We start from the raw sequence: 26,031 nt of genomic DNA on the forward strand, positions 1-26,031 counted from the left end.
TCCTTTGGTGGTACAGCCTGAGACATGCACAAGCCTTCTGCATTTTTGTTTTGCTTTTCCCTCCATTGTACCAAACTCGTACTGAACTGTGATGTATGAACCGAACCGTGACTTCTGTGTACCATTCCACCCCTACCCTCAAGCCATCCTAGGTGTATATGACTTTCTTCTGTGACTGTCAGATGAACACAATCTGAGTTATATTAAAAAATTCCCTGGCTCTTCCAAGCTTTATAATAGCAGTGAATAGAGGATGAGATTTTGAAGCCCAAAAAAGTGCATCCACCATCATAAAAGATATCCACTTGGCTCTGGGGGTTAATAAAGGCCTTCTGAAGCGAAGCAATGCTTTTGTGTAATAAAAAATCCATATATAAAACTTTAAAAGCTAAAATAACTAGCTTCTGACAGACGGCCGTATGCATCGATTTATGACGAAAAGAGTAACGCCTGACGCGATGTATGACGCATTGACGAATGCTGAAGCACAGAGGATAGAGCAAAACAAAACACTGGTCATGAATTATAAGTCTAAAACGAGAATTTTAAAGAGAAATGTTGGAGGATTTCGATATAAGTGAAGAGGAGCTTGAGTTTGTTGCCCAGCCCTATTTGTTTGAACCGCGAGAGGCGTCAAAGCTTACGCAGTGCCTACATCCGACGCCATACATCATGTCAGGGGGGTAACTCTTTTGGCGTCAGTCGACTTGCGTAGGCCGTCTGCCTGAAGCTAAATATGGATATTTTTCTTACACAAATGCATGGCTTCACTTCAGAAGGCCTTTAACTCCCGGAGCCATGTGGATTACTTTTATGATGGATGGATGGATGGATGTGCTTTTTTGAAAATCAAAATTTCTTTCTCCATTCACTGACATTATAAAGCTTGGAAGAGCAAGGATATTATTTAATTTATCTCCGATTGTTTTCGTCTAAAAGAAGAAAGTCATATACACCTAGGATGGCTTGAGGGTGATTAAATCATGGGGTAATTTTCATTTTTGGGTGAACTATCCCTTTAAGTGAACGTAAGAAACGTATGTGTAACAGTATAGTGGATCTGTGTGTCAGGTCTTAAAGTGACAGCAGCCTAATACCTGCTGCCAAATGGTATCAACCTGCTGCTTCCCCCATGGTATCAATGTCAAAATTGTTGCCAGTGAAAATGCTGAGTGGCTAGTAACTTTGGAAAACTACTATCCGCAGTGGCTGGCGAGCAAAAAAGTGAATGTCAAGCCCTGTAAATATAAAGCTGGTTGTGAAAATGGATCTGAGGCAAGTTAAAATTTGAAATTTCTCTCATGCACAGGTCATCAAAGCGTTCCATTTTCCTCATCTGAGTTTGCCCTTTAGCTACGGGGGCTCTCAAGTGGGTGTGAATTACCTACTTTAATAGGCAGAATGTCACCTAATTTTTTTTTTTTCACCCTTGAATTAGTGTCTGTCATGGACCGGCATAGCCCACCCCATTAGGCGGCGAATTCGGCTCTTCATTAGTCTAGACGTAATCATCAGCCAGGCAGATCAAGGATACTTCTGTGCTTCGTTAAGCTTTTATTCATTTCTCTCAGCAGGCTGAGAAACCAGGAAACGTTTCATTGTTTTTAACAAGTCCTTGGTGGTCTGCATTAAAGAGTCCTTTATGTCAAGAAAGCTATAAACTTCACATCGAGAGTGTGGGGAATCATCTGAAGCAATTAGTTTCCCTCGACCTGCTCCACACTTCCTGTGAATTAGTTTATTAGTCTTGTAGAGACAGTCTCTTGCTTTTCTTTGTCTCATTTGCGTATTAGGTGGTACATATTTGACACTTATTGGACTGTCTTTCACAGGTCTGGAAACGTGAGCGAGTTGGAATTTGCTTATTTCAGTGCCAAAAGTAATGAAGCTTTCACAAAAGTGACAGAGACGTTAAGCCACTAATGTGGAATTTCTCATTCTCATTGAAAGTGTGGGAGAACTTTTCCAGAAGCATAAAGTTACTCTTTTGCTCCCGGTGGAGTAAAGTTCCTCTCTCGTTCTTTAATCTACCTGAAACTGGTGAATCAGAATGACTCCACATCTCTTGATATGACTGTTTGAACATCACCTGATCCAAGGAATCTTTACGGACAAATGTAGTCAACTAGATATTGGTTTTGGGTCCATTTTGCTGATGTGACCTAATGGATGTGTCATTTGCCTAAAACAACCCTTCTTTCCAAATACCTCATCGCTTTATCCTCCGTGATCACAGAAAGTCGGAAATATTATCCAGCCATCAGAACAAGAGCAATCCTTTTGTGGATTTTCAAGCTGGCTCTGACATCTTTCATTTTCATCCAAGAGTTTTATTTTACAGATATCCAGACCTCTGAATATCTGGGTGCGTGTGTGGCGGTTCGTGCCTGTCTAGGTTTACAAATTGTCTGTTGCGTTTCCTGCAGTGTTGTGGTATCGTGCTCTTGGCCTGCAAGCTGGTCTGTGATCAATTGTTACTTCAGAATTACAAAGTGAGAGGAAATGCTTACCAACAGTTACACACTTCATTGACTTGAGATACCGCTAACCAACAGGGCCACCTCAGGTTTGGTCAGTCGATTTGATGCTGTGGAAGCATTTGAAAACGATTAAAGAGGTGATGGTTATCAGATTTCCTTCTGGGATGCCAGTGTTGTCCTCGTTAATTCCCGGTCAAAATGAGTTACAAACGGCTTGTTTTGAGTGTTGTGCCTGTGTCAGGCGTATGATGTAAGACTTCTAGTGGAGGGGGGAAATGGCTGGGACAGTTGTCTTGTTTTTCTCACTTGAACTAGTCACAATTTAGAAGCAAATCTGGAAACCATAGAAAATTCCATTAAGTCTGGCAAATTGTCAATAATTAGTCGGCATAGGTGCCTTCAAAGATCTCTCAATTGCCTCATAGCCATTTAATATTAGTGACGTATTCTGATGGAATGCTAATTTTTGCAATCAACATGTCACTAATTTCTTTGTAGTGTAGTAGCTATTATCAGCGCCCAAAGAAATTAATTGTTTTTTGTTTATTACTTATTTAATCCATTTGTTTTATTATTTATTTTAGCCTTTCACAATGAGTGAAATTAGTGTTGCATACAACATGTCGCTAATAGTTAATTAGTGTAATAGCAGCACTCAATAAGATATCTTTTTATTCTATTATTTTTTATTTAAAAATAAAAAAATATTTAAAATATAATTAACTAATTTAAATACTTGTGTATTTATTTAAAAAAAAAATACATTAAGCTTTTCTTCAAGAAAATGTTATTTTAAAATATTTGTTTTATTTTTAAGTAAAATATTCAATTTATTCCAGTTTAAATAATTTTTTTAATTGTTTGTTTGCAAAAAATAACATGGATGCTGTGTTTTTAGGTTTGACTGCTGTTGGTGGCCTCTCCCTCATGGGTGGTGGATATCTCCCTGGCAGCACGGCCGATTCCCTGGCCGTACTGGCTGCTTTCATCTCCTCTGTCAACATCGCTGGTGAGTGCACTGAACACACGATACCATACCTACCAACACATCGCTAAAATGTCAGAGGCTGAAAGTCGAGTAAGATTACAGATGCGAGCAGGTGAGGGCTCTCCGCTCGGGCCGCCTGCTGCCCTCTGGCTGCCCTGCATCTTGTGTTCGTGAGAAGAGTGCCGTATTCCATTCCTTCCAGGTGGAATAGTTTAGTTCGTCAAACCTCACACCTGAAACAGGAAATGTCAGCGCGGCAGTTTTGCTTCAAAGAGCCTCGGCCATGTCATAAATCAGGCTCTGCTCAAAAGCAACCAATAGTGCCATTAAGGAGGAGAAGGAAAAAATGTCTTGAAGTGGGCAGGTGGCCAAAATGCCATCCTGAATCCAGTGACCCCTTCATCCTGAGTCTTGGTATGGTGGGCCAAGGCGCCAGTCCAGGTCAGAGGATGTGTTAGTGATTTAATGGCATGCTACTAGGCTTTTACAGACATTTTTCATCATGCTACAATAACAACTTTTGATATGTGTTCCAGCACATAAAGTGTCTGAATTTATATATTTATCTTCTCAGAAAGCAGGTGTTTAATTTCAGTTGAAAGATGTTTTTTTGTTATTTCCATTCCTCATACATGTTTCGTCCCGCAGTCCCATTAACCATAAACCTTTGGAAGTTAGAAATATGGACATTCTGGTCACTTTTTCCTATCCCTTAGTTTTTTCGACCATTTTTATTGTTACAAGTGCATGCAGGGAAAAAATAACAATTGCCCTTTCCAATTTAATTTCAATAAAAGACAAGGAATTTATGGTGAACCTGCTCCATTAATGACAGGAATGAAAACATATTTTATTCTTTGGCCCCGACTGTAATGTCTGGATATCCTTCACATTTAATTGTGGGAAAACGGAACGTTCTTTCTAATGCTGTATATACATTGTGTTCAACCGTCTGAGTGCATTTACTTTTTAAATATTTTACCGGGATCCTCAGAGGAACGGGTCACTAAGGTTTGAGTGAAACTGGATATCCGTCTGAGTTTAAAATGAAAAGCTTTGGTTTGGTAATCGTCCTAGTAAGTTGCTTTGCTAGGGCAGCGTAAGCCAGGAAAATGAATGTAAATGCAATCACATGGCAGTTTAAAAATACTTCACTAATGAGCAGCAGATGAGTGACTGCCGTCAGTCTTCGTGGCATCCTTCTGCAACTCAATTAGAACTTTTTTTTTTATGTGAAATTTTATATTATTTAAATTTATATAATGGTATAATATAATTTGATGTATTAAATATAATGTATTATATCATTAATACAAAAATAAATATGCATGCTTAGGATGAAGTCAACTCAAGATTGTGTACAGTGTATATACTGTGTTCTTACTATCTGTTTGTTTGATCAGGTGGTTTCTTGGTTACTCAGAGGATGTTGGACATGTTCAAGCGGCCCACTGATCCCCCAGAGTACAACTACTTGTATCTTCTTCCTGCTGGTTTTTTTGTTGGAGGTTATGGGGTGGCTCTTCAAAGTGGCTACAATGTTGAACAGGTAAGACTGTATTGTTTAAAGTTAACAAGCTGCATGATTTGAAGAGTTTCAGTTGAGTTACTTGGGTTCAAACTTACACTTTTCAACATGGCAGATGATAAAAAATGAAAACGTCTGTGTTGAAGGCATTGTTAACTAAAACTGAAATTATTATACATAATTTGTCAATTGAAAAAGTTAAAGTAAAATGATGGAAAAACTTCAACTTAAACACATTCTAGTTAGTTGGCAACATATCTGATTTTTGTTCAAAGCAACACTATGTAACATTTTTTACCTTAAAATAATATTTCCAAAATTGTTTCAGTGGTTCATCAAGTCATAACAGGGTGAAAGGCACTTATGCCTCCGCTTTGCGGTCCTTTATCTGCTATAACCACACTATGTAAGATTGCCAGATCGGGTCGCGTTTCTGTAGTTCTAATGAGACATGAGAAAACTACAAATTTTACTTGCTTTACGGCAAGCGTTACAATAGTCATTATTTTGTTTTTCTTCGTTTCTGATGTTGCAATATATCATACTTTACCTTGTCTGTGGACATCGTTTATTCCAAAGCCGGTGCTGGATAAACAGTGGGCATGTGTGCGATATCGTAGGCTGTGGTAGGCTAAATCAGCGGTCCCCAACCTTTTTTGCGCCACGGACCGGTTTAATATCAGACAATGCTTTCACGGACCAGCCTTTAAGGTGTGGCGGATAACTACAACAAAATAAAATTATACGACCGGCATAAAAACTGGGGTATTTTTTAAATATAATAATAAACGTGAATCCAATGTGTAGGCCTACTCGCAACTTTATTAGCAGCGTCCTCGTAACATCACGCCTAAAGACAACTGAGAAAGCCTGAACACAAACAAAATGCCCCCAAAAGAAAAAAATCTCCATGTTTTCGGTGCTGATGCGTTCATGTAACATGTAAGGGTGACGCTGCCAATAAAGCACCTAAAAGCTGTCACAACGAACTGGCAAAATTAATGATTATGAATATGTAAAATATAGCAGGAGACATTTTAATTAAATTTTTTTAATTTTTAATAGTTTTTGTTATGTCAGTGTCGGCTGGAAAGATGAAGTTGACGATGCTGACTCGCGATCTTCACATGTAGTGAACGCGCCAGAGAGAAATGCACACTTCACACGGATTACATAAGCAGAGAGCAGTCTGTTTTCTTTTGTTTTGAATTGTTCTGTTTAAAAGCTGAAAAGTAGACATTTCAAGCTTAATTTATGAGACCAGCTCCAGCTCACGCGCCGGCGCCTCCGTGTCGTGATTTATCTATTTTTTAATATATTTACTTCTTATTTATTAAATCCAGACAATTGGTTGATGAAACATTGATTAAAATTAAGATACAGTTAATACAAAACGAAATTAAGTTTAAAGACAGGCTTTGTGCTTTCTGTTTGAGGTCTCTGTGAAAGTTTTAAAGCAGTCTTTCAGTGCCGCTTTCAGAGCGCTCACGTCAGTAACGGAGAACTGTCCCGTCTGTAACATTGTTTTTTTTTTTGTGAAATAAATTTCTAAATAAATGCGACTTATAGTCCAGTGCGACTTAGGCTATATGTTTTTTCTTCTTCATGGCGCATTTTTTGACTGATGCGACTTATAGTTCGGAAAATACGGTAAGTTATTTATTATTTCTGTGCGGCCCGGTACCAAATGGTTGGGGACCCCTGGGCTAAATGATTTATGACAGCGTTAATGGACAATTCCGCTTCCAACCTGTAGGGGGACCACAGAGGAAAAGTTCCATAGTGTTGCTTTAAGTACTAAAAAGTAAAACTGAAATAAAATGAAAATTTTAAAAAGATGACAAAAGCACATAAGAAAATTGCTAAAACTTAAACGAAAATTTGATACTATAAAAATGAAATCTAATTCAGTATATTTATAAATACTGTAATAGTATATAAATAGTACTAAAATAACAATGGTTGAAGGAAGGGTACACAATCTAGTGACCATCTTATCAAAGTTGCATAAAACGTTCAAACTATTAAAAATTATTTCAATTGAAATAACATATAAATTACATAATGTAAATATTAGATGAAAACTTAAATTAAATTTTAAAAGCTTTAGAAATGTTGTTTTGGCAACTAACTTAAAAAAAAGTTGAATAAAGCTAAATAGAAATATGCTAAACAACATGCTAAATTTCTGCTCAGAACACAATAGCAACTTCCTGGCCACCACATAAAACAACTTAATATAGTGAAAATCTAGTCATGTGTTGTAGTAATGCAAAAGAGAAATGGATTCTGGAGGATATGAATCCTCACTTCCTGTGAACCTTCTTGTGTGCAGATGATGTACTTGGGCTCCGGCTTGTGCTGCGTGGGGGCTCTGGCGGGTCTGTCTAAACAATCCACAGCCCGTCTCGGTAACGCCCTGGGCATGATCGGAGTGGCCGGTGGCATTGCTGCTACTTTCGGAGCGTTGAAACCTTCCCCTGAGCTCATGGCTCAAATGAGTGCGGCCATGGCGGTGGGTGGCACTGCTGGTGAGTATGTGTGTGTGCTCGTGTCTGTGCATTTCTTCTTTAGTCAGCAGCCTTTGAACCTAGTGTGTGTAAGTAAATTGGAAGTGGCCTTGTGATTTTTCCCCGCAACCCCAGGTAATGGTCATCAGGTCATGTGAGTCACACAGCACGGTATCATTCTTTGTAGCCAGTCATGTCTAATCTAAATTGCTAATTATTCCTGGAAACCTGCTGGAACGTAGTTTAAACCGTCCCGACCAGCCCCAGCTCAAACCAGAAGTCTGCTTGATTCCAGATGCTTCCTTCCTGAGGTCTCAGCCCGCCCAAAACATGCCCTCTACACACCCTTCCCCCAACCTGCACTCCAGATTCACATCAACACACACACCACTTCTTCGGATGTGACCCGCGTACCAGCAGGCCTGAATTCCCTTTTCTTGTTTGCTCCACCTTTACAGGTTTGACCATCGCTAAGAAGATCCAGATCTCGGACCTGCCGCAGCTCGTGGCCGCTTTCCACAGTCTGGTGGGTCTGGCAGCCGTGCTCACCTGCGTGGCCGAGTACATGGTGGAGTACCCCCACTTCGCAACTGACCCTGCAGCCAACCTCACCAAGATTGTGGCCTACCTGGGGACCTACATTGGAGGAGTCACCTTCAGTGGATCTCTGGTGGCTTACGGCAAACTTCAAGGTCCTGCTTGTTTGGTTAGATAATATAACTTAAAGGGATAGTTCACCCAAAAGTGACCAATTTTGTCATAATTCAGATGCCCTCATGTCCTTCAAAACCTGAATGACTTTCTTCTGTGGAAAAAGATTTTGAAGAACAGTTTTTATCCATACAATGAGAATCAGTGGGGTCCAAAACAAACACACAGAAATTTTCAAAGAAAGTCATTCAGGTTTGGAACGACATAAGGGGGAGTAAATGATGACCGATTTTTCATTTGTGGGTGACCCGTTTCTGTTCTGTCCCCCCCAATATTTTATTTATAATTTTAATAATAATAATAATAATTATTATTATTATTTATTTATTCATTTTTTAATAAAGAGAAAAAAAAGTAAAAAAATAAATAAATTTAGTAAACATTGTTTATAAGCGGTTCTCATTACAAGTACCTTCCCAAATGCACATTATAAGTGACTCAAACTCTTCAAGCATCATTTACTACGAACCAAGACAATGAAAACACCGAATCATAAGCTGCTCGCATTTACCGTGCCACGCTTTACTCTTTAACATGCTGCTTAATTAAATCAGAGCCTTTGTGATTTGATTATCGCCCTAAACTATATAGAAATTCCATTTTATTTTTATTAATCGTGCTGTCATGGGTCCAAGTCCTTATTGTCTGGTGCGGCTTTGTTTGTTAACTCACCATCCCACCGGTGCAACACACATGCCTCATGTTTAAAGCTTGGCCAGGCGGAACCTCTCAAAATTTGGCACTAATTAGTCCCTCCGCCCCCCCAGTCATTTTCCACTTGTCCCTCAAAGCTGGGACGCATTATATTCAGGAGCTTTCCCATTCCTCCACCACTCTGAAGCCTACAGGCTTGCACTGATAAAATCGATTAGAAGTCTCATTTTTATCCTTGTGAGTTTTTCTTTCAGTGTAAAAGGGGGGTAGAATGCTGTACATAATCGCCCAATCCAATTGTATTGCTAACTTGTTACGTGTGTAACTGATTCGGTAAGTGTAATTTATTCGGCTCCTACTGAGTTTTTCCTGCATTCACATACTTAATCTTGCACTGATGATATGTCTCGCACATATTATTATAGTTTACAGAGCGCTAGCAGATGCTTAAAGTGCACTTAACAACATGACATGCAGTTGTGTACCTTTGTTTAAAGCTCAACTCAACAAGCATCACATTCCCAAACAGCACATCAAGTCCATCGTCTAACCCACTTTTTGCTGAGACTCAAATTGTTTTGCTCTTCTCACTTCACTTCCTCCTCGTGCAGGTCTTCTGAACTCCGCTCCCCTTATGCTTCCTGGTCGTCATGCGCTGAACGCCACCCTCATGGCTGCCAGTGTGGGCGGCATGATCCCCTACATGCTTGATCCCAGCTACACCACTGGCCTGACCTGCCTGGGCTCCGTGTCTGCACTCTCTGCCGTCATGGTAAGGGATTCACAGCTTTCTAAAATCTTTTTGCCAGGTTGTCTTTTATACAATTGTCTTTTATAAAAAAATATAATATAATTTCTTGAGTGTTGCTAGGCAGTTCAGATGTGGATGTTTGGTTTTTGTTTTATTTTTGTATATGTATGTATGTATGTATATGTATACAGTATGTATATGTATGTCATTTATTTCTTTATTCTTTTATTTAATGGTATCCAGTAAAATGTACACAAAATTTAGTGCGTAATTAACAGTATTTACTCTAAATTCACTAAACAACAGAAAATATGCTCTGTCCATTGACAAGACTTCGGTCGGTTTTGGAAGACACAAGGGGGAATTCTGAAAATCAGTCTGTTAAAATGCCCAAATATAACCTGATCTGTTTTGGCCAATATATTGGCCTTCTGCTGGCTTAAGTAGGGACAGTCATTTATAAAATTGCTCATTTGGTTAGTCATGATATGAGGATGTAGAGATTAAGATTTTGAGTGAGTACACTATATACAACTTATGTTCAGCGCTTCAGAACGGTGGGCCATACGTAAACCTCTCAGCTCATGAAACCCATCTCCCTTTGGCTTTAGTTTTATTTGTTTTATATAATCCATAAGAGCACACCACCATATTATGACAGCTACAATTAATTATCGTGAGGCTTTCATCATTTGTCAATAATTAGGAAGCTGACATTTTTATACAGTTCCTTTTACCTCTGTAAAGAGAATCAATCACCTGCATTATGGTGTCTGGCTCTTTTTACAGCGTCATTCTTTAGGTCTCCATCTTTTTGCTTGTTTGAATATATTTTTTACATGATGTGTGGTAGCTGGCTTTGTTCAAGCCTGTTCCCTGAGGAAAGTACATTGTTTGATAATACAGGTCGATATCATAGACGAGAGAAATTAATACTGTGTTTTGACAAACACCTCATGCCTTAATTGAAGCCCATTGCAACCAAATCTGTGTGAAATATGTTTCTCTGGTGTGATCTATATCGCATTTCCTATTTGCATCATCACCCAGTGTGTAAATGAACAGACTTGGTTTATAGAAACGAACCGCGTGTACAATGCTCATACCTCGGGCTTGTGGTTTTTCTTTTGGTGGACTTCCTTTTTGTTTTAAACGATGGAATCGAGTTACTGTTGTGCTTTGCTCACTTGTCATCACCGTAACCTTTGATCTCCACCCTTTTTCCTCTCCCTGACCCCTCTTTTCTTGTTCTTGTAGGGCCTGACCCTGACAGCCGCCATCGGAGGGGCCGACATGCCCGTGGTGATCACTGTGCTAAACAGCTATTCTGGCTGGGCCCTGTGCGCTGAAGGATTCCTGCTCAACAACAACTTGCTGACCATTGTGGGTGCCCTCATTGGCTCTTCTGGAGCCATCCTGTCCTACATCATGTGTGTGGTAAGTTCAGTTCACTGATTTTGTTCACACCTCTTTAATGAAGTAGTTTGTGGCTTAATGTGATTGTCAGAATGGACATTGTGGTTGTTGTTATTCGTGGAAAGTGACAGAGCTTGTGGACTGGAGAAAACATTGCCACAAAGTATTTAAAATACAAAATATTTGTATATAAATGTTTAAATATGTATAGATCTATTACAGTTATGTATTATTTTAAATGTAAATATATATATATATATATATATATATATATATATATATATATATATATATATATATATATATACTTAATTTCTTCAGTGTCACATGATCCTTCAGAAATCATTCTAATATGATGATTTTGTGCTCAAGTAACATGTATTATTTTTACTGTTTGTTGAAAACAGTTAAATGCTTACATTTGGAAATGTGGAAACTGATATTCCCTTCTTTTTTTTTTCTTTTTTTTTTACATTCTATTCAAAAGAATCCTGAAAAAGTGTTTATTTAATATAAATAACTTTAGTAACAATATAAATGCATTTGCTGTCACTTTTGATCAATTTAATGCATCCTTGCTTAAAGGGATAGTTCACCCAAAAATAAAAGTTTTGTCATTTACTCCCCCTTAAGTTGTTCTAAACCTGTGTGAGTTTCTTTCTTCTGTTGAACACAAGAGAAGATATTTTAAAGGATGTTGGTAACCAGACAGTTGATGGTAGCCATTGACTTCATAGTGTTTTGTTTTTTTACTACTATGGAAGTCAATGGCTACCGTCAACATTGACTACCAACATTCTTTAAAATATCATATTTTGTATTTTGCTTAATATCCTGTTAATAATGTCTAAATGTCATATGGACACACATTTTCTTGACACAATCTTTCTTCTTTTTTTTCGCTGAGAAGCGGACTTAATACTCTGCAATCTCTGGGTGTGTTTTCCTTGCTAGGCCATGAACCGCTCCCTGGCAAACGTTATTCTGGGTGGTTACGGCACCTCATCCACTGGCACGGGCAAGCCCATGGAGATCATCGGTACCCACACGGAGGTCAACGTGGATCAGACGGTGGAGATGATCAAGGAGGCTAATAATATCATCATTGTTCCAGGTAATGGAGGCCCTTTGTTGCCTTGCACATCTGAAACTCCTTGGTTTAAACTAGATCTGGAGTGTCCTGTCAATGACTTCAAACGATCCTTTATGTTATGTCTGTTAAAGCAACCTTGGTTCACCTCCATTACATCACTGGTAATTTTCTGACCCCTCCTGTGCGGGATAACCCCCCTAGAGAGTGCCCTGAGGCATGCTGGGACTTGTTTTGAGGTGGTCTTGAATTCATACATGTTTTTTTGGGGGCCAGTTTTTATCTTTCTATTTGGGTTCGACTCTCTGGTGTGTGTTGTGGAACGGCGCGGTTGGCCTCCTGTGGCATTGTTCGTGTGAGCTGAGCTGTGGTGGGTGATGTCAGGTTTATCTCTTATGGCACGTTTCTTTTGCCCAGCTAGAGATGCCTGATCAAGCAAGATGTGTCAGATGAACTTTAACTGTGTTTTCCTTTGATACAAGTTCAGTTGGCAAATAATTTAGTTGGACTCGTATATCTGAAGTGAATATTTTTCTGTGACTGGTTCCTTAGCAGGGGCCTCCGTAATCGCCTCCAGCAATGGCAGCGACTCTCACGCTGCTTTGTTCTTCGCAACAGACTGTTTTATAGTCACGTTTTATGGTCTGACAGCAGGTCGAGAACATCAAGACCTTGGAGGCGACAGGACAGTGGAAAAGAGGAGCGATTAGATGTGGGAATATGAACCGAAAGAAAAGGAGAAATGATAATAAACAGTGCAGTCCAGAGTAAACAAGACTGCAGGGCCAAGCACAACAGAGACGGACCCTTTTATTTAAAACAAATGGCCGTCCAATGGGCTCTGAGGCATCCAAATTTTCCCCTCTTGACCATTGCCTGTTAAGTCACTGCCAAGATGTCTGAGAAAGCCCTGTGCTCATGGACAACACTGACCTAGCCACCGTGAAGACCATTAAAAGTGATTCTGGTTGGCTAGATAATGTTAACTTGACTTTTAAAACCCTGGAATTAGAAAAAAATGTAAGGATCCCAATTAGGGCCTCACGAGATATCGATATCGCGATGTGCACATCCACGATAGTCATCTCGCAGTATGTAGGATGTCAAGTATAGGGATCGTTTGATCTGTACGGACCTGGCACCACGGTTTGAAACGCATTCTTAGATTAATTGTATAGTTTAACCATCGCAGAGCAAAAGTTTATCACTTGCATGTGTTTTAGGTCGTGTCAAGCAATTTTAAACTACTTGAGAGCAAGAAGACGCACGTACACAAAGCATCACGGACAGCAAGGGAACACCAAATTCCGTTCTCTTCCGCGTCTATTTGAGCTTGAATGGACACATGCACGCAAAATTATGTCAAAATGCCCGTTTCTGTGAGTATCCTCGTAAACAGTCGCTTATGGCTTACGTGAACATAAATAGAGGGAGAAAATGGATGGTTATCATTATATTGGATCCGTGAGCAGCCTAATATATTCCTGCTGCCGTCTGTCATTTAATGTTAATCAAACAACAAAATACAAACACAAAATAATTTTTGTAGCTTTAAAAACCAGCATAATCACCCCAATCATCCTTGAATGATTAATTCTTTCCAAATAGAGCTATTCAAGTCATCTGGTAAAATGGTTTACATATCACAGAAAAATTAAATATCGCAATGTCAGGTTTTTCCAGTATTGTGTAGCCCTTCCCAAATGATTAAATATGGTAGCTGCTACACTACACTCTTACACTGGCCCTGGCCGATCAGACCATCCTTATTATTGAGCCCTGGGTTGCTAAATAACATATAATTGAACCCACTTAAGTTTTCTCCCCTCATTGACCGCTAAATCCATCCATCAGCCGTCATTGCGTTGTCTTTTTTTGGTATATTTTGAGTGGGGTTTCCTTCACTGCTCAGTCCTTACACTGAGTAAGCAATGGCCTTGTTTCCATTTCCACATTTTTGTATAATTTAAGTAGTCATAATCACTTTTGATGATTGACAGCTGTGAAAACATTTAAGACTTTTCTGTTTAAGCTTGAAGTTTGCCAACCATGGCTGTTTTCCCAGGGTGAAATGTCTTTCATTTAAAAATAATAAAAAAAAGCTGCAAAAAATCATTAGGAGTGAGGAGGGTTAGTCAACATGCACTGTGACATGCTTGTTTAAATGGGAGGATTTGAAGGTTGTTGTAACAAGCCTATCAGAAGGCTTAAAACTGACTGACGTGTGGAATTTATATTCGTTTTCCTCGACGTGGTGCTAAATTGTTTATTGATGAAAGATTGATTAGTCTTTTTTAAATTGTTGCATAGTGCACATTACTCTTTCTGATCCCAGTTCAACTTATTCTGTGTTGCTTTCAAAGTGCACTTAAGGTGTACAAATAAACACTTGTGAAATATTATTATGAATTCTGGTGCTGTAGATTCATCAAAGATGCATTTCAACATGAAGCAATTTTCTCTTTTCTGTTTGTTTATAATCCTGCAGGTCATCCAAGTTTTAATTACTTTATCTTTGAATGGAGCAGGTCCCTTGCTTGCTTTACTTTCAAAACAGATTTGTCCTTTTGTTTATAAATTGGGATTATTTATTAGGCCAAAATCAATTCACATGACATATTGTGAAAGATGAGGTATGATTACTAAAAGTATAAAAATGATTTGTAGGGATCATGCAGAGTTCATTAGTTTTCCAGTGGGAGTTTCCTACCTTCAAATAATAGTAGCGGCTGTTTTTTTTCTTTTTTTCTATGTATGCATGCATGTTTAGGTGTGTTCCTTATTTAATTGGTGTGTCTTTTACTTCAGGTTACGGTCTGTGTGCAGCGAAAGCTCAGTATCCTATTGCTGATCTTGTCAAGTCACTGTCTGAGCAGGGCAAGAAAGTCAGGTAAGAAACATTCAGGCATCTTCAGTCGTTTTCAAATCTTTACTGTTTAACTGTGATTTGACACCATGATTAAGCCATGTGTGCACCACGAGATCTGTGATACCAGGAGAAAGCTATCCGTTAACATTTCCCATTGATCTCAGTGGCAGTTGCTGTACACCCCTTATTAGTAAATAATGTCCTATGAATTATTGAACTTGGATGACATTTGGAATCTCTCCTTTCTTTGTCCAAATCCTCACTCTCCCAGGCTTTTTTTCATAGAGGAACTTTAAAGTGTTATTTTAAAACTTTGTTTTACTTATAATCCATAACACACGTTATCTGTAAAAGATTTTAAAGCCATTATTATATATTATAAACCATAATAATAGTTATTTATTAATGTTCTTTTATGTTCTATTAATGTTCTTTCTGTCGGATGTTTTTCTACCCGGTCTCTTTAAGTCCAAAGTCAAGACAAAAATATTGTGTGTGTGTTTTCTGTGAGTTTTAGTCTCTCTGAGGGGGTCTGAGTCTTGTCAGTACGGCTGGATGAGTGTTTAAATGGCTCACTACTAGTTGCAGGTCAGTCGGGTAAACCTCTGAACGGCAGCCTTCTCTCTGCATGTCGGACTCCTCCATTTCAAAGAGTGCTTTTGAATATCGTCATTCAGTTGCTCTATTGTCTGGGGCTTTTGTTGCCTCTCCAGTGTATGTGTAATGCCCTGTGATCTGAGAGCGCAGTGTACCCCAGGCCTCCCAGTGCTGTGAAAGAGCCGGTGAAGAGCAGAGCGATAGGTGCGGGCTACGTAATACTTTCCACAGTCCCGATGATGCCTCTCAGGTTGCAGGGCGTGGAAAGACTGAGCCTGACCCTAGGATGTTTCACCAAGTTTTTTTTTTTCTAAGATGGGACTGTAAAGAAGTGACCGGACATTATTGGTGGAAAGGGAAGTGGGATGGGGGAGTGGCCCAAGCCAGATTCGAACCTTGGTCGGACGCACTTAAGCGCCACCAAGTTGGTCTGTAATACCTGGAGAGAGATCCATTATCTTTACTTTTGTTTTCAATGGTAGTACATCAAGTCACAATTTTAAGAGCCTGGTAAGACACACACATACTATAATGAAAGTTTGCTATTTATTTTGAAATTTTATTTTTTTGAAGGGGAAGTATGTAAGTTTTTTTTTTTATTATTATTATTTTTTTTTTATGTTAAAGTAAATTCTCTTAACCCAGTTTATTGTCCATTCCCTATTGTTAGTATACCATTCCATCAAAGTATTTAGTTCGGTCCGCTCAGATCCGTCAATCACTTTCCAGCTCAACCTATAGACCTTATGCGCCAGAGAAACAAGGGCGCAGCCATCTTTAGAATATTGTCTTTGAACTTCCGTTTTTGCGGTCGTTCTGATTCTTTCTATGGCGCTGCTGTCCAGGAGTAATTAGCTTTTGAAGTGGATTTACTTAATGTAAAGTTAACGAAAGTTATCATGAGGATTGTAATGTTTAAAGCAGATGTCTTAACAAATGTCAGTAGACCGGGAAGATTTTAAAATGAGCCGTTCATTCATAAATACGCAAAATCACTGTGAAAATACAGTTTAGCTGCTGTGGGACCATGACTGATGCAATGCATGGGAAAGACATTCAGCTTCAGGTACAGAAGTGCAGTCCAAAATTCACTTCATATCTACAAACACACCTTCTTCGGATTGGAATATCCCTTGAGATGATGAAATACTAATCCAATTGAGCATCTGTGGGATGTGCTGGACCAAAAAAGTTCGAACCACAGCGTCTTCACCCCACAACCTCCAAAACTGGCTGCTAATGTCTTGGTGTCAGATACCACAGGACACCTTCATGGAGTCAATGCCTTGGCGAATTGGCGTCGCTTTGGCAGCATGTGGAGGAAGGTGATCATGTTTGGCTCATATATGTATATGTTTTGGTTCTTTTGCTGTTGTAGGCTGTAAGAACCTTTGAAATAACTGAAATAATTTGGTGAAGTGATATGTTTATCAAACCAGTCAGAATCAAGCATTCAACAGCCCCGTAGTATAAAATATAGTAACACAGATTGAACTGTAGTTCTCATACGGACAACACAAGTTCAAAATCTGGCTTGTGACATTTCACAAAACCATTCTTTTTTTCTGTCCCCATGTTCTCCTATTCTCTCTTCTCTCCATAAAAGCAGCAAAACGGCCAAATTAGAGATGTGGCCAATACTTTATGAATGGGCATCTGATTTGAATGTACTCTTTGTATGGCTACAGCTAACCACTGTGGCTCTCTCTCTATTTGTCTCTCACTAGATGGTGTCAATGCTTTTGTTGCCCTGTTCCCACTAGATAGTGGTTGTCAGCACTAGCCTGGTTTCACCACACTCTTGGCAGTGAGAGGAGCCAATTATGGCATCATCTGTGACTTAAAGGTTTTTTGACGAAGGGACTCATACGCACAAACGCGTTTTAACCAGAATGTCATGGTGTGCTGCCAACCCATCTTGTAGACTTAAAAGATGAAGTACTGGTCACAAAGTGGTCAGCAGTTCAGTTTTGCTCAAAAGTGCATTGCCGTTGATGGAGACTGTTGCGTTCTGCATCAGATTATTGTTCCTTGCCATTTTGCAGTTCATGGGATACTTAGATCTGACAAGGTGGTATCTGAATGAAACAGATTGACAATTTCAACTTGACTGATTGTCACAAATGCTAGATTCCTGTTTTCTCTCTCTCTAGAGCTGCGGGCACTGTGTGATTGTGGAGGAGAGATGCAGACCGGAAGCTTGTGTAATTTTCGTTCATTTGTTTGATCTGAGAGCCCAACAGCTGCTGCCAATTAGAGCATTTGCAGTTGATTAGAAGTGGAGATGGGTGGCCAAATAGTGGACAGATTAGGTAGCGCACCCGCCGCTCTCCCCCTCGCTTTCTTCAGGATAATTGGCTATGGGTGTCGCCCTGTTGAGAGGACTTTGGGTAGAACTGACACTGTGTAAACTGTCTCCTTATCATTCCCATTATGTGTCTGTCTATCTCTCCATAAATATCATTACATTTGTTTTTGCTGCAGTGTAGAGTTGGAAAGATTTGGTTGAAAGTAGTCGTAAGTTTGGGCAGGAAAGCACAGCAGTCTAAATTTCCTTTGGGCCGCAAGCTATCGCAGATATTTTCAGAGCATGTGTTGGTTCAGCGTGGTGAAACACTGCGTAACGGTGATCGGAATAGCAGGACAATCGGGCTGGTTTGGATGGGATAGCTGAGCTTGGACTCATGGTCCGCCCAGACTGTTTTGCGCGCACACTGCAGCTGCAGCTTATGTAAGCCAGTGTCAGAGCTGACGGACAAACCCCATGTCTCGAAAGTTTTGAGGCCTGTCCACTGAATTATATTTCTGTTTGGTTTATTATTGAACCTTTTTTCCTCATTTCCTATTTGATAAATGCGTTTACTTGAAGGAAACGGATGAACAGATGTCGGATTTGATGGAAAGCAACTGCAAGAATGATGTGGTCTTTGTTTTGCGAGTGGTCACGGCACATCTTATTGGAAAAATAGCCAGCTTCATCTGAACAAGACCACTTTTTAGTAACATTTTCTGCAATGAGGTAGTGCTGGCTTAATTTCGAAGAGAAAATAATTGACAATAGTGTAAAATAAAACTAATATGAGATCAAATAGTGTGTAAATATGTCGTGCAAATTGGCCTGAATGCTCTGGAAATTGACTAATTACAAAGTAAACAACTCAGACATGTTAATTTGAACAAGGTCAGAAGTGAAGTGAGCTAGTTTTAGTGACTGGTGAGGTAAATTGGTTAAAGGTGCACATTCATTCTTGCGATCGTTACCCTTGTGATGATTCTACTATTTAGTTATTTAAAGGAATCCATGTGGTTGTTTTATATCAAAGAAATTATTTTAGAAATATAATTGTCCGAGCCTCCTTTTTATGTTTTAAATGGTCAATTACTTTATTTTTTTTACTTAATTTTTTTATAAAATTATTGAATATGTTAATGATATCTGTGTGGCTGTTTTTAATGAAATGTAATTCATTATTTGTTTTCCAAGTTTTCTCTTTATGGTTTAAATGTTTTTATTTTATTTTAATATGCTTGCCTTTAAATGATGTTACGCCAATCTCTATATAGAATGTTTTTATATATATATATATATATATATATATATATATATATATATATATATATATATATATATATATATATATATGTATGTATATGTATATATATATATATATATATATATATGTATGTATATGTATGTGTATGTGTGTGTATATGTTTGTATGTAAAATGCACACAGTCATTCATAGCGGTGCGTGTCCACTGGCGCGGAGCAGAGTTTGTGTTTTCAATTAATGAACGTGAAGCAAAACTTACATAGGAAAGAACTGAAAATGCTCGCTCTGCTCCACGCCACTGTAAGCGATTTAAAAGCGAAAATCTCCCAAGACTTGGGTCTGGAGGTTGATCTTTTTTTTCTTTTTCTTTTTTTTTACTTCTTAACCATACCTGTGCTGTCCAAAGCTGTTTGGATAAATACCCTATTGTTTCTTTTGGAAACAGTGAAAAGGTTATTTATATAAAAAAAGGATTTTGAGGTAACTTGGCTATGTTAAAGTTAAACATGAAAATAGTAGTATTGGTTTCTTTTTGGTTTAAAAGCATGTGTAACTGCAGTGTAAACATCAGATAGAAATGGAGCACAAATTTACATCCGTTAAAAAAGCAGGAACAAATGCAGGGACATCACTTCCTGTCTCTCTCCTAAGCCTGTTGGCTGTGATCTGTTTTTACAGTGAAGTTGTAAAGCTGCCCACGTGCCCTGAGGGTCCACTCATCTTCCTCAAGCCATTTCCCCTGAGCTCATGCACTTTACTACTTGGCATAAAAAAAGATACCATCAGCCACTGCTTATTTCCTTCTCTGTTAACCTCTTGCAAACAGCCTGACCCCAAAGTACGTCTACTTAATTGTGTTCAAAGACTCCTGCTCATGGTGTATGAAAAGTCATCCTGACCTGCACTGCCAGAAAGTGCTTAATTTGGATGCCATATGTGTATCAGGCGATCCAAAAGGTCACATGATCTATATCGTGAGTTTGTTGTGTGTTCAGGTTTGGAATCCACCCTGTGGCTGGTCGTATGCCGGGCCAACTGAACGTACTGCTGGCTGAAGCTGGTGTGCCATATGATATTGTGCTGGAGATGGAGGAAATCAATGAAGACTTCCCTGGTATAATATCCATTTTTGGTGGTTTTTGCCCTTTTTTTGGATGGGATGTAAAATTCATCTTGCTTTTCATTATCTATTTTTCAGAAACTGATCTGGTTTTGGTAATTGGAGCCAATGACACGGTTAACTCAGCAGCCCAGGAGGACCCCAACTCTATCATTGCTGGCATGCCAGTTTTGGAGGTCTGGAAGTCCAAGCAGGTGAGCATATTATTAGTTGTTCAAATCTGGCAATTTTTTGCTGATTTCACACGATATACACTACCTTTAAAAAGCCTGGGGATGAAAGAAATTAATACTTTTATCCAGCAAGGGTGCATTGAATTTATTTGCAGTTTTGTTAAATAATTTTAAATAAATGCTGTTCTTTTTAACTTTCGATTTATCAAAGAATCCAAAGAATAAACAGCACAACTGGTTTCAACACGGATAATAATTAGAAATGTTTCTTGATCACCAAATCAGAATTTTAGAATGTTTTCTGAAGGATCATGTGACTGAAGACTGGAGTAATGGCTGTTGAAAAGTCAGCTTTGTCATCACAGGAATAAATTACATTTAAAAATGATTTTAAATTAGAATGTTTCACAATATTACTGTTTTTACTGCATTTGCTCAAATAAATGGAGCCTTGGTGAGCATAAGAGACTTTAAAAAATAATTTAAGTGTACATGATCTACTTCATACTCCATTTGTATCAGGCTTTACTTTTACGGCCTAGCTGGAATAAAAGCCAAGATTGCAGGAATTGCCCTCAGGTTTTGTAATATAGACCATCCCTCATTTTCCCACCCAGAGCGATATGAAAATTTCCATCCCATCCCCACAGCTGGTTCCCACTGTAACCGCGCTACAGTCCAGGTGTATCTTCAGCAAGACAGGCTCACGCTGCTTTCATTAGCACTGACTCGCTCTTTCTGGAATGATGACATTTCAGAGCATCCGACCAATACTTTCCCTAAAATGCTGGGCTGGTGTGCCTCACCACATGACAGGCCCATTGTAGCCAGACCTTCTCTGGGGAAATCACTTGGAGTACTGGGGCTTGACGTTTGCAAATGTGTAAATACGTAGATCTTCTCCCACGAGTAATTGCGTGTAGCTTGTTAACCTGTTCCATAATTCCGTATGGAATTTACAAACACTAGAGCTTTGAACTAAAGCCTTCCTTATTTGTACTTGGATGTGTAGTCTCAACAAGAGCACTCGACCAACTTAGAACCTAGTGACGCTCTTGATGACATGATGGCGCAGTAGAATATGAAGTTTCCCTGTCGATTGTCTATGTTGGTTTTGTTATACTCAATCTCGTGCAACATCCAACCCTGCTGATTGCTCCCAGCCTTGTTAGAGACCTTCATGTGTAACCTCATTCCCAAATGAAACCAGCTGCCCTATGAATAATTTAACAAAAGGATGTTGTCCTGTCCTGGGGGATGCTGAGCCTGGGTAAAGTGGTCACATGACTCTTTTGAGAAGAGCGGTTGGGTTTGTTTGAACGCCATCCCGATCACCTGCCTGGCATCGAACATCTGCAGGGCTTTTGAGGGACAGATGATGATATTACAAGGATCCGCCTGCTGATTTTGAAGTCTCAAGATGAGGGTCAATTCGTTCCAAATATCTTTGTGTATTGAATAACACTAAAGCTAGACCAGCGGCAAGGGCTCTCCTCTCTGGTTTTACTTATTCAATTACCAAGTGTTCCTCCTTCCCAAACAGATGCTCCCAATCAAAGCACTGCTCTCGACGATTTTCCCAGAAACGGCTCAGCCTAAAAACTGGTGTTTGAAACGCTAATGACTCTTAATTTTGCAAATGGCAGATACTTAAATAGCCATTACATGTTGGAAGCTTGGACTCTTTTTGCGCCCTCTTGTACAAATCCTAAAGCCATTCTCCCTGCCACTTCATGTGCAGGTGCATCCAATATTTTCACAGATATAATGTTGAAACAGATTCTATTAGCTAGGAAAATGCCATTAATAATCTTAAAAGCGACATACAGGATTTTATTTAATGTGAAATTTCGCTTGTTCCATAATGTACCATTCTTTGTTCCCCAATAAGACAAAATGCATCAACCTCTGTTTTCATCCCTCCAGATCATCGTGATGAAAAGATCTCTGGGAGTTGGCTATGCCGCTGTGGACAACCCCATCTTCTACAAACCAAACACATCCATGCTTTTGGGAGATGCCAAGAAGACTTGTGATGCTCTGTCTGCCAAGGTCCGTGAGGGCTAGAGAGAAAAGAGAAGATCTGACCTTGCTTTGCACCAGATGAGTCACAGAGATGAGGAGATCGAACAAACCCAATAAACCCTTAGATATAAATTAGCACTAATAGAATCAAGCTCTTTGCCCATTTTCATTATTAAACTGTAGATGTGTAGTTTATTCTGTATTTACAGAACTTCTGTTTATTTTTATTTTCATTAAATGTCTCTCTTTTTTTTTTTTTTTTTTATTTAAATTGTTTAAAGGGGGGAAAAGCATTGCAGCATCACATTAATTAGCATTAATAAATAAAGCCAACCAGTTCTCATCTGGTTTTGTATGTATTATAGTTCAATTTTTATATAGCATAGCAATCAGTTTTTAGAAACAGGGGTTACATACATGCATATGTGTTGGCATACAGTAATTTGTTTGAAAGCCATAGACTACTCCAAACTGTATGCTTTTTTCCCTTTTTCTTGCTTAATTGTTTATCTTGTGAACTTACCATGTGCATTAAGTGACCAGCTGGTGGTATATGGTGGTGTTCCAACCAAGCAATCAACCTTTTTAGATGCAGCTTCAGAGGACCATTTCCCAACATTTCCCCGCACAAATCTTTGAAGGATCGCTGCTGAGATGAAGTAAAGTCCTAGCTAATACCACTAAAAATGTATTCACAGAATCCCAAACACCTATGGCTCATCCATAACATGATTTGTATTCCCCAACCACTCTTAATTCAAGTGAATGTCACTGTAGTGGTGATGTTATTATGAGTAGTTACTGTATATCTGCCCTGTTGTCCTCGCAAATTTGTTCCCAGCAGTAATCCTCTGCAGTATTTGACAGGGATTTGAACAGATGTACTGTAATTTATCTACTGGGATTTAATGGAACAGATCCTATGAGATACAGGAACCAGACCATTACAACGACCCTACCTCTCCACAGTTTCAACTCGACCAAAACAATCCCTCACCTTCCCGATCTCACACTCCTCCGCTAATGTTCACCTCTAGCTGGGCTGCATTGGGCACGTAGTTTGTTCTTCGATGTAGATTTTGTGGATGTAGGAAGGTACATCATTCTTTGCAAATAAGCTGCAGCTTAGATGCTGAATATCATCTGATTCAGGAATGAATACGTGAAAATTAAGGGAATCAATTGCTGCAAGGGAAAGGAAGTATTTATCGAACATCATTTGGGTTAATACAGAGTTTAGCATTCCCTCCCACCTCTTCAGGAAATGTTTGTGTAGACAGGTTCTTGCGTAGAAAGGATGCTTTGATAAATCTACTTTGACGCAATACATGGGAGGGAAGACAGTCTTCAGATGTTTCATTGTGCCATGGTGAGGAAATAATGTCATACTGTGAAATGTTTTTTTCTCTCTTCACTGTATCACAGAACATCCCTCTTAATAAACATCCTGATAAGAGAACCGATGGCACGAACGATCATTCATTTCTCACTATCGCATGTCTTCAATGTTGCGGGCACCACAATGCCTAGATTGGGCTGTTGAAGAAGCCACTTGCATCTTCTGATGAGTGAATATCTGTGCACAAGTGACAGTGATTACCCATTGTCAGTATCATGGTTACCTGAGGTTTTTCCTCCCGTTTATGTCTAGAATTAAGGGTTGAGATGGTTGCTCTGATATCAGTTCCATGTGGGTTATTTCACCTTTGCAACAAGTGGTACTCAGACATGATAGTATCTCCATGCTATTCTCTCTTAAGAGGTGAGGGATTTTTGGGAAAGTGCTTTAAAGAGTTATAAAAGCTTCAAACAAGCTTTTATTTATTTATTTTGAGTCAAGGATAAAAAGCTTCAAACAAGCTTTTATTTATTTATTTAGAGTCAAGGTATGGGACATTTGTGACATGGGGGCAAAACACATTCCAGCCATTACTAGTTCATTCATTTTTATTTTGGTTCTCCATGTCTGGTCCATCTATCAGTTTCAGCATTTTATGTGCTTTATCTATCTTAATTCCAGCCCTTTTTTAATGTCCTGGAGGCCCTTGTAGATGTTTGTGGCCACGCTAATAGGTTTTGCAGAAGAGTTCTGGCCTGATGTTTCTCCTCGCTCGTTCTCTGCAACTTTCTGAAAGCAGTTTAAATGGGCCTTCATGACTGTTTCATTACCCTAAAAGTTATCTCCAGTGCTGAAAGTGCTGAACAACACCAGAAGAAATATGACTGGAACTAGCTAGGCACAATGTGTTCCTTAACCGCAAATGTGAAAATTACTGTGTGGTTTGTCTCAGTGATGTCAAAGGATGTGGCTTCTTCCCCCCCCCCCCCCTCTGTTACTCAATCTACATTCCTGGAGATCATCAGTGATGCTCCTTTCCATGAACCTACATCTCTATTCCAGATAGAATCGGATCCAGTTCCGTCAGATTACTGTGCACGCTAGACTTTGTGCTCCATTTACTTCCATTTGGTGTGTAGGGCCCCCCCAAAAATTGACAAATCATTGGAGAATTAAAAACAAAATATCAATACTAATCAAAAAGTCAATATTGGTCTATTGGATTTTAATTTGGCTGTGAAGTTAAAAGCACATCTCTTCTCAACAAGCCACATAACTTAAGGTATTGTTCATGTATGGGGTGATACTTGTTCCAAACTTTAGCCTAAAATATGAGCAGTAACTAGTGACACTTGTCTTGGCAAGCACTACTAAAAAGTTTCATGCCTGCACACAATCTATTAGTTTGTATGGTGGCATCTTATCTTAATCCCCAAAGGAAGCTGCGACTGCAGATAAAAGGGATGTCTAACAGTTGATAATCTCTCTGTATGTCCTGAATCGTGCCCACCTGTTCCACCTGTTCAGCTCTTTTAACAGTTTAAGTACACAGAGCACCAGATGCAGCGAATGCAAATCCCTTTCATCATTCGGCCGGCTGAACATTACTCTGATTTAAAACACAGGGGATAACTGTGCACAAACAGTATCTCCAAAGTCCTCTTCTAAGCTGCTGCGCAGATGCTCTTAAAAGCATTCATCCAAGCCATATCATTCTTAAAATAAAGATAAATGTTGACAAGGCACAATCCTCATCGGACCATATCCTGGCTATTAGGCCTGACATTTAAGAAACACAAACAGTTCAAGTGTCCTTTTAAGATACTTTTATTGTCTAAATTCCCTGAATGTGAAGCTTTGGTTAAAATGGAGCGGTTAATGTCAAAGATGTAGAGCTTTTTTTATTAAATTCTTTTGAGGTTTTGCAGAGGAGTTCTGGCCTGCTGTACAGAGGGAGCTTTTAGTAAACAGCGCACATGGATTTGGCAGCGCTGTTATCAGCAATAGGGTGTACGTGAGTTTGTATATTAGAGGTGGAGAGGATATTACATGTTACTATGAGTGCATGTTGTCTGATAGCAGATCGTCATTTAATTGTAGACCGTTTTATTGATGTAAACGCTTTGTACTTATCCCATACTGTATGTATGTAAGCTAAAGATAACAAATGCAAAGGTGCTATAAGGACAGTCTCTTTGAACTAACCCACTTAGTTAGTTGGTGCTG

General features: G+C 39.1%; 1 protein-coding gene across 1 annotated transcript in view; it reads left to right on the top strand.

Moving 5' to 3' along the window:
- nnt (nicotinamide nucleotide transhydrogenase) overlaps positions 1-23,925 on the top strand; it is a 41,997-nt gene extending 18,072 nt beyond the window's left edge. The window contains exons 12-22 of the mRNA XM_084137177.1: positions 3,379-3,489; positions 4,872-5,017; positions 7,332-7,527; positions 7,965-8,198; positions 9,483-9,643; positions 10,880-11,059; positions 11,993-12,152; positions 14,937-15,018; positions 20,144-20,262; positions 20,347-20,462; positions 22,368-23,925. Of these exons, the coding sequence (XP_083993303.1) occupies positions 3,379-3,489; positions 4,872-5,017; positions 7,332-7,527; positions 7,965-8,198; positions 9,483-9,643; positions 10,880-11,059; positions 11,993-12,152; positions 14,937-15,018; positions 20,144-20,262; positions 20,347-20,462; positions 22,368-22,508 (1,646 nt within the window). The 3' untranslated portion in view covers positions 22,509-23,925. The remainder of the gene's footprint in view (positions 1-3,378; positions 3,490-4,871; positions 5,018-7,331; positions 7,528-7,964; positions 8,199-9,482; positions 9,644-10,879; positions 11,060-11,992; positions 12,153-14,936; positions 15,019-20,143; positions 20,263-20,346; positions 20,463-22,367) is intronic.
- Positions 23,926-26,031: the final 2,106 nt, after the last annotated feature.

This window comes from Abramis brama (assembly GCF_963993115.1).
Source record: "Abramis brama genome assembly, chromosome: 15".
NCBI lineage: Eukaryota > Metazoa > Chordata > Actinopteri > Cypriniformes > Leuciscidae > Abramis > Abramis brama.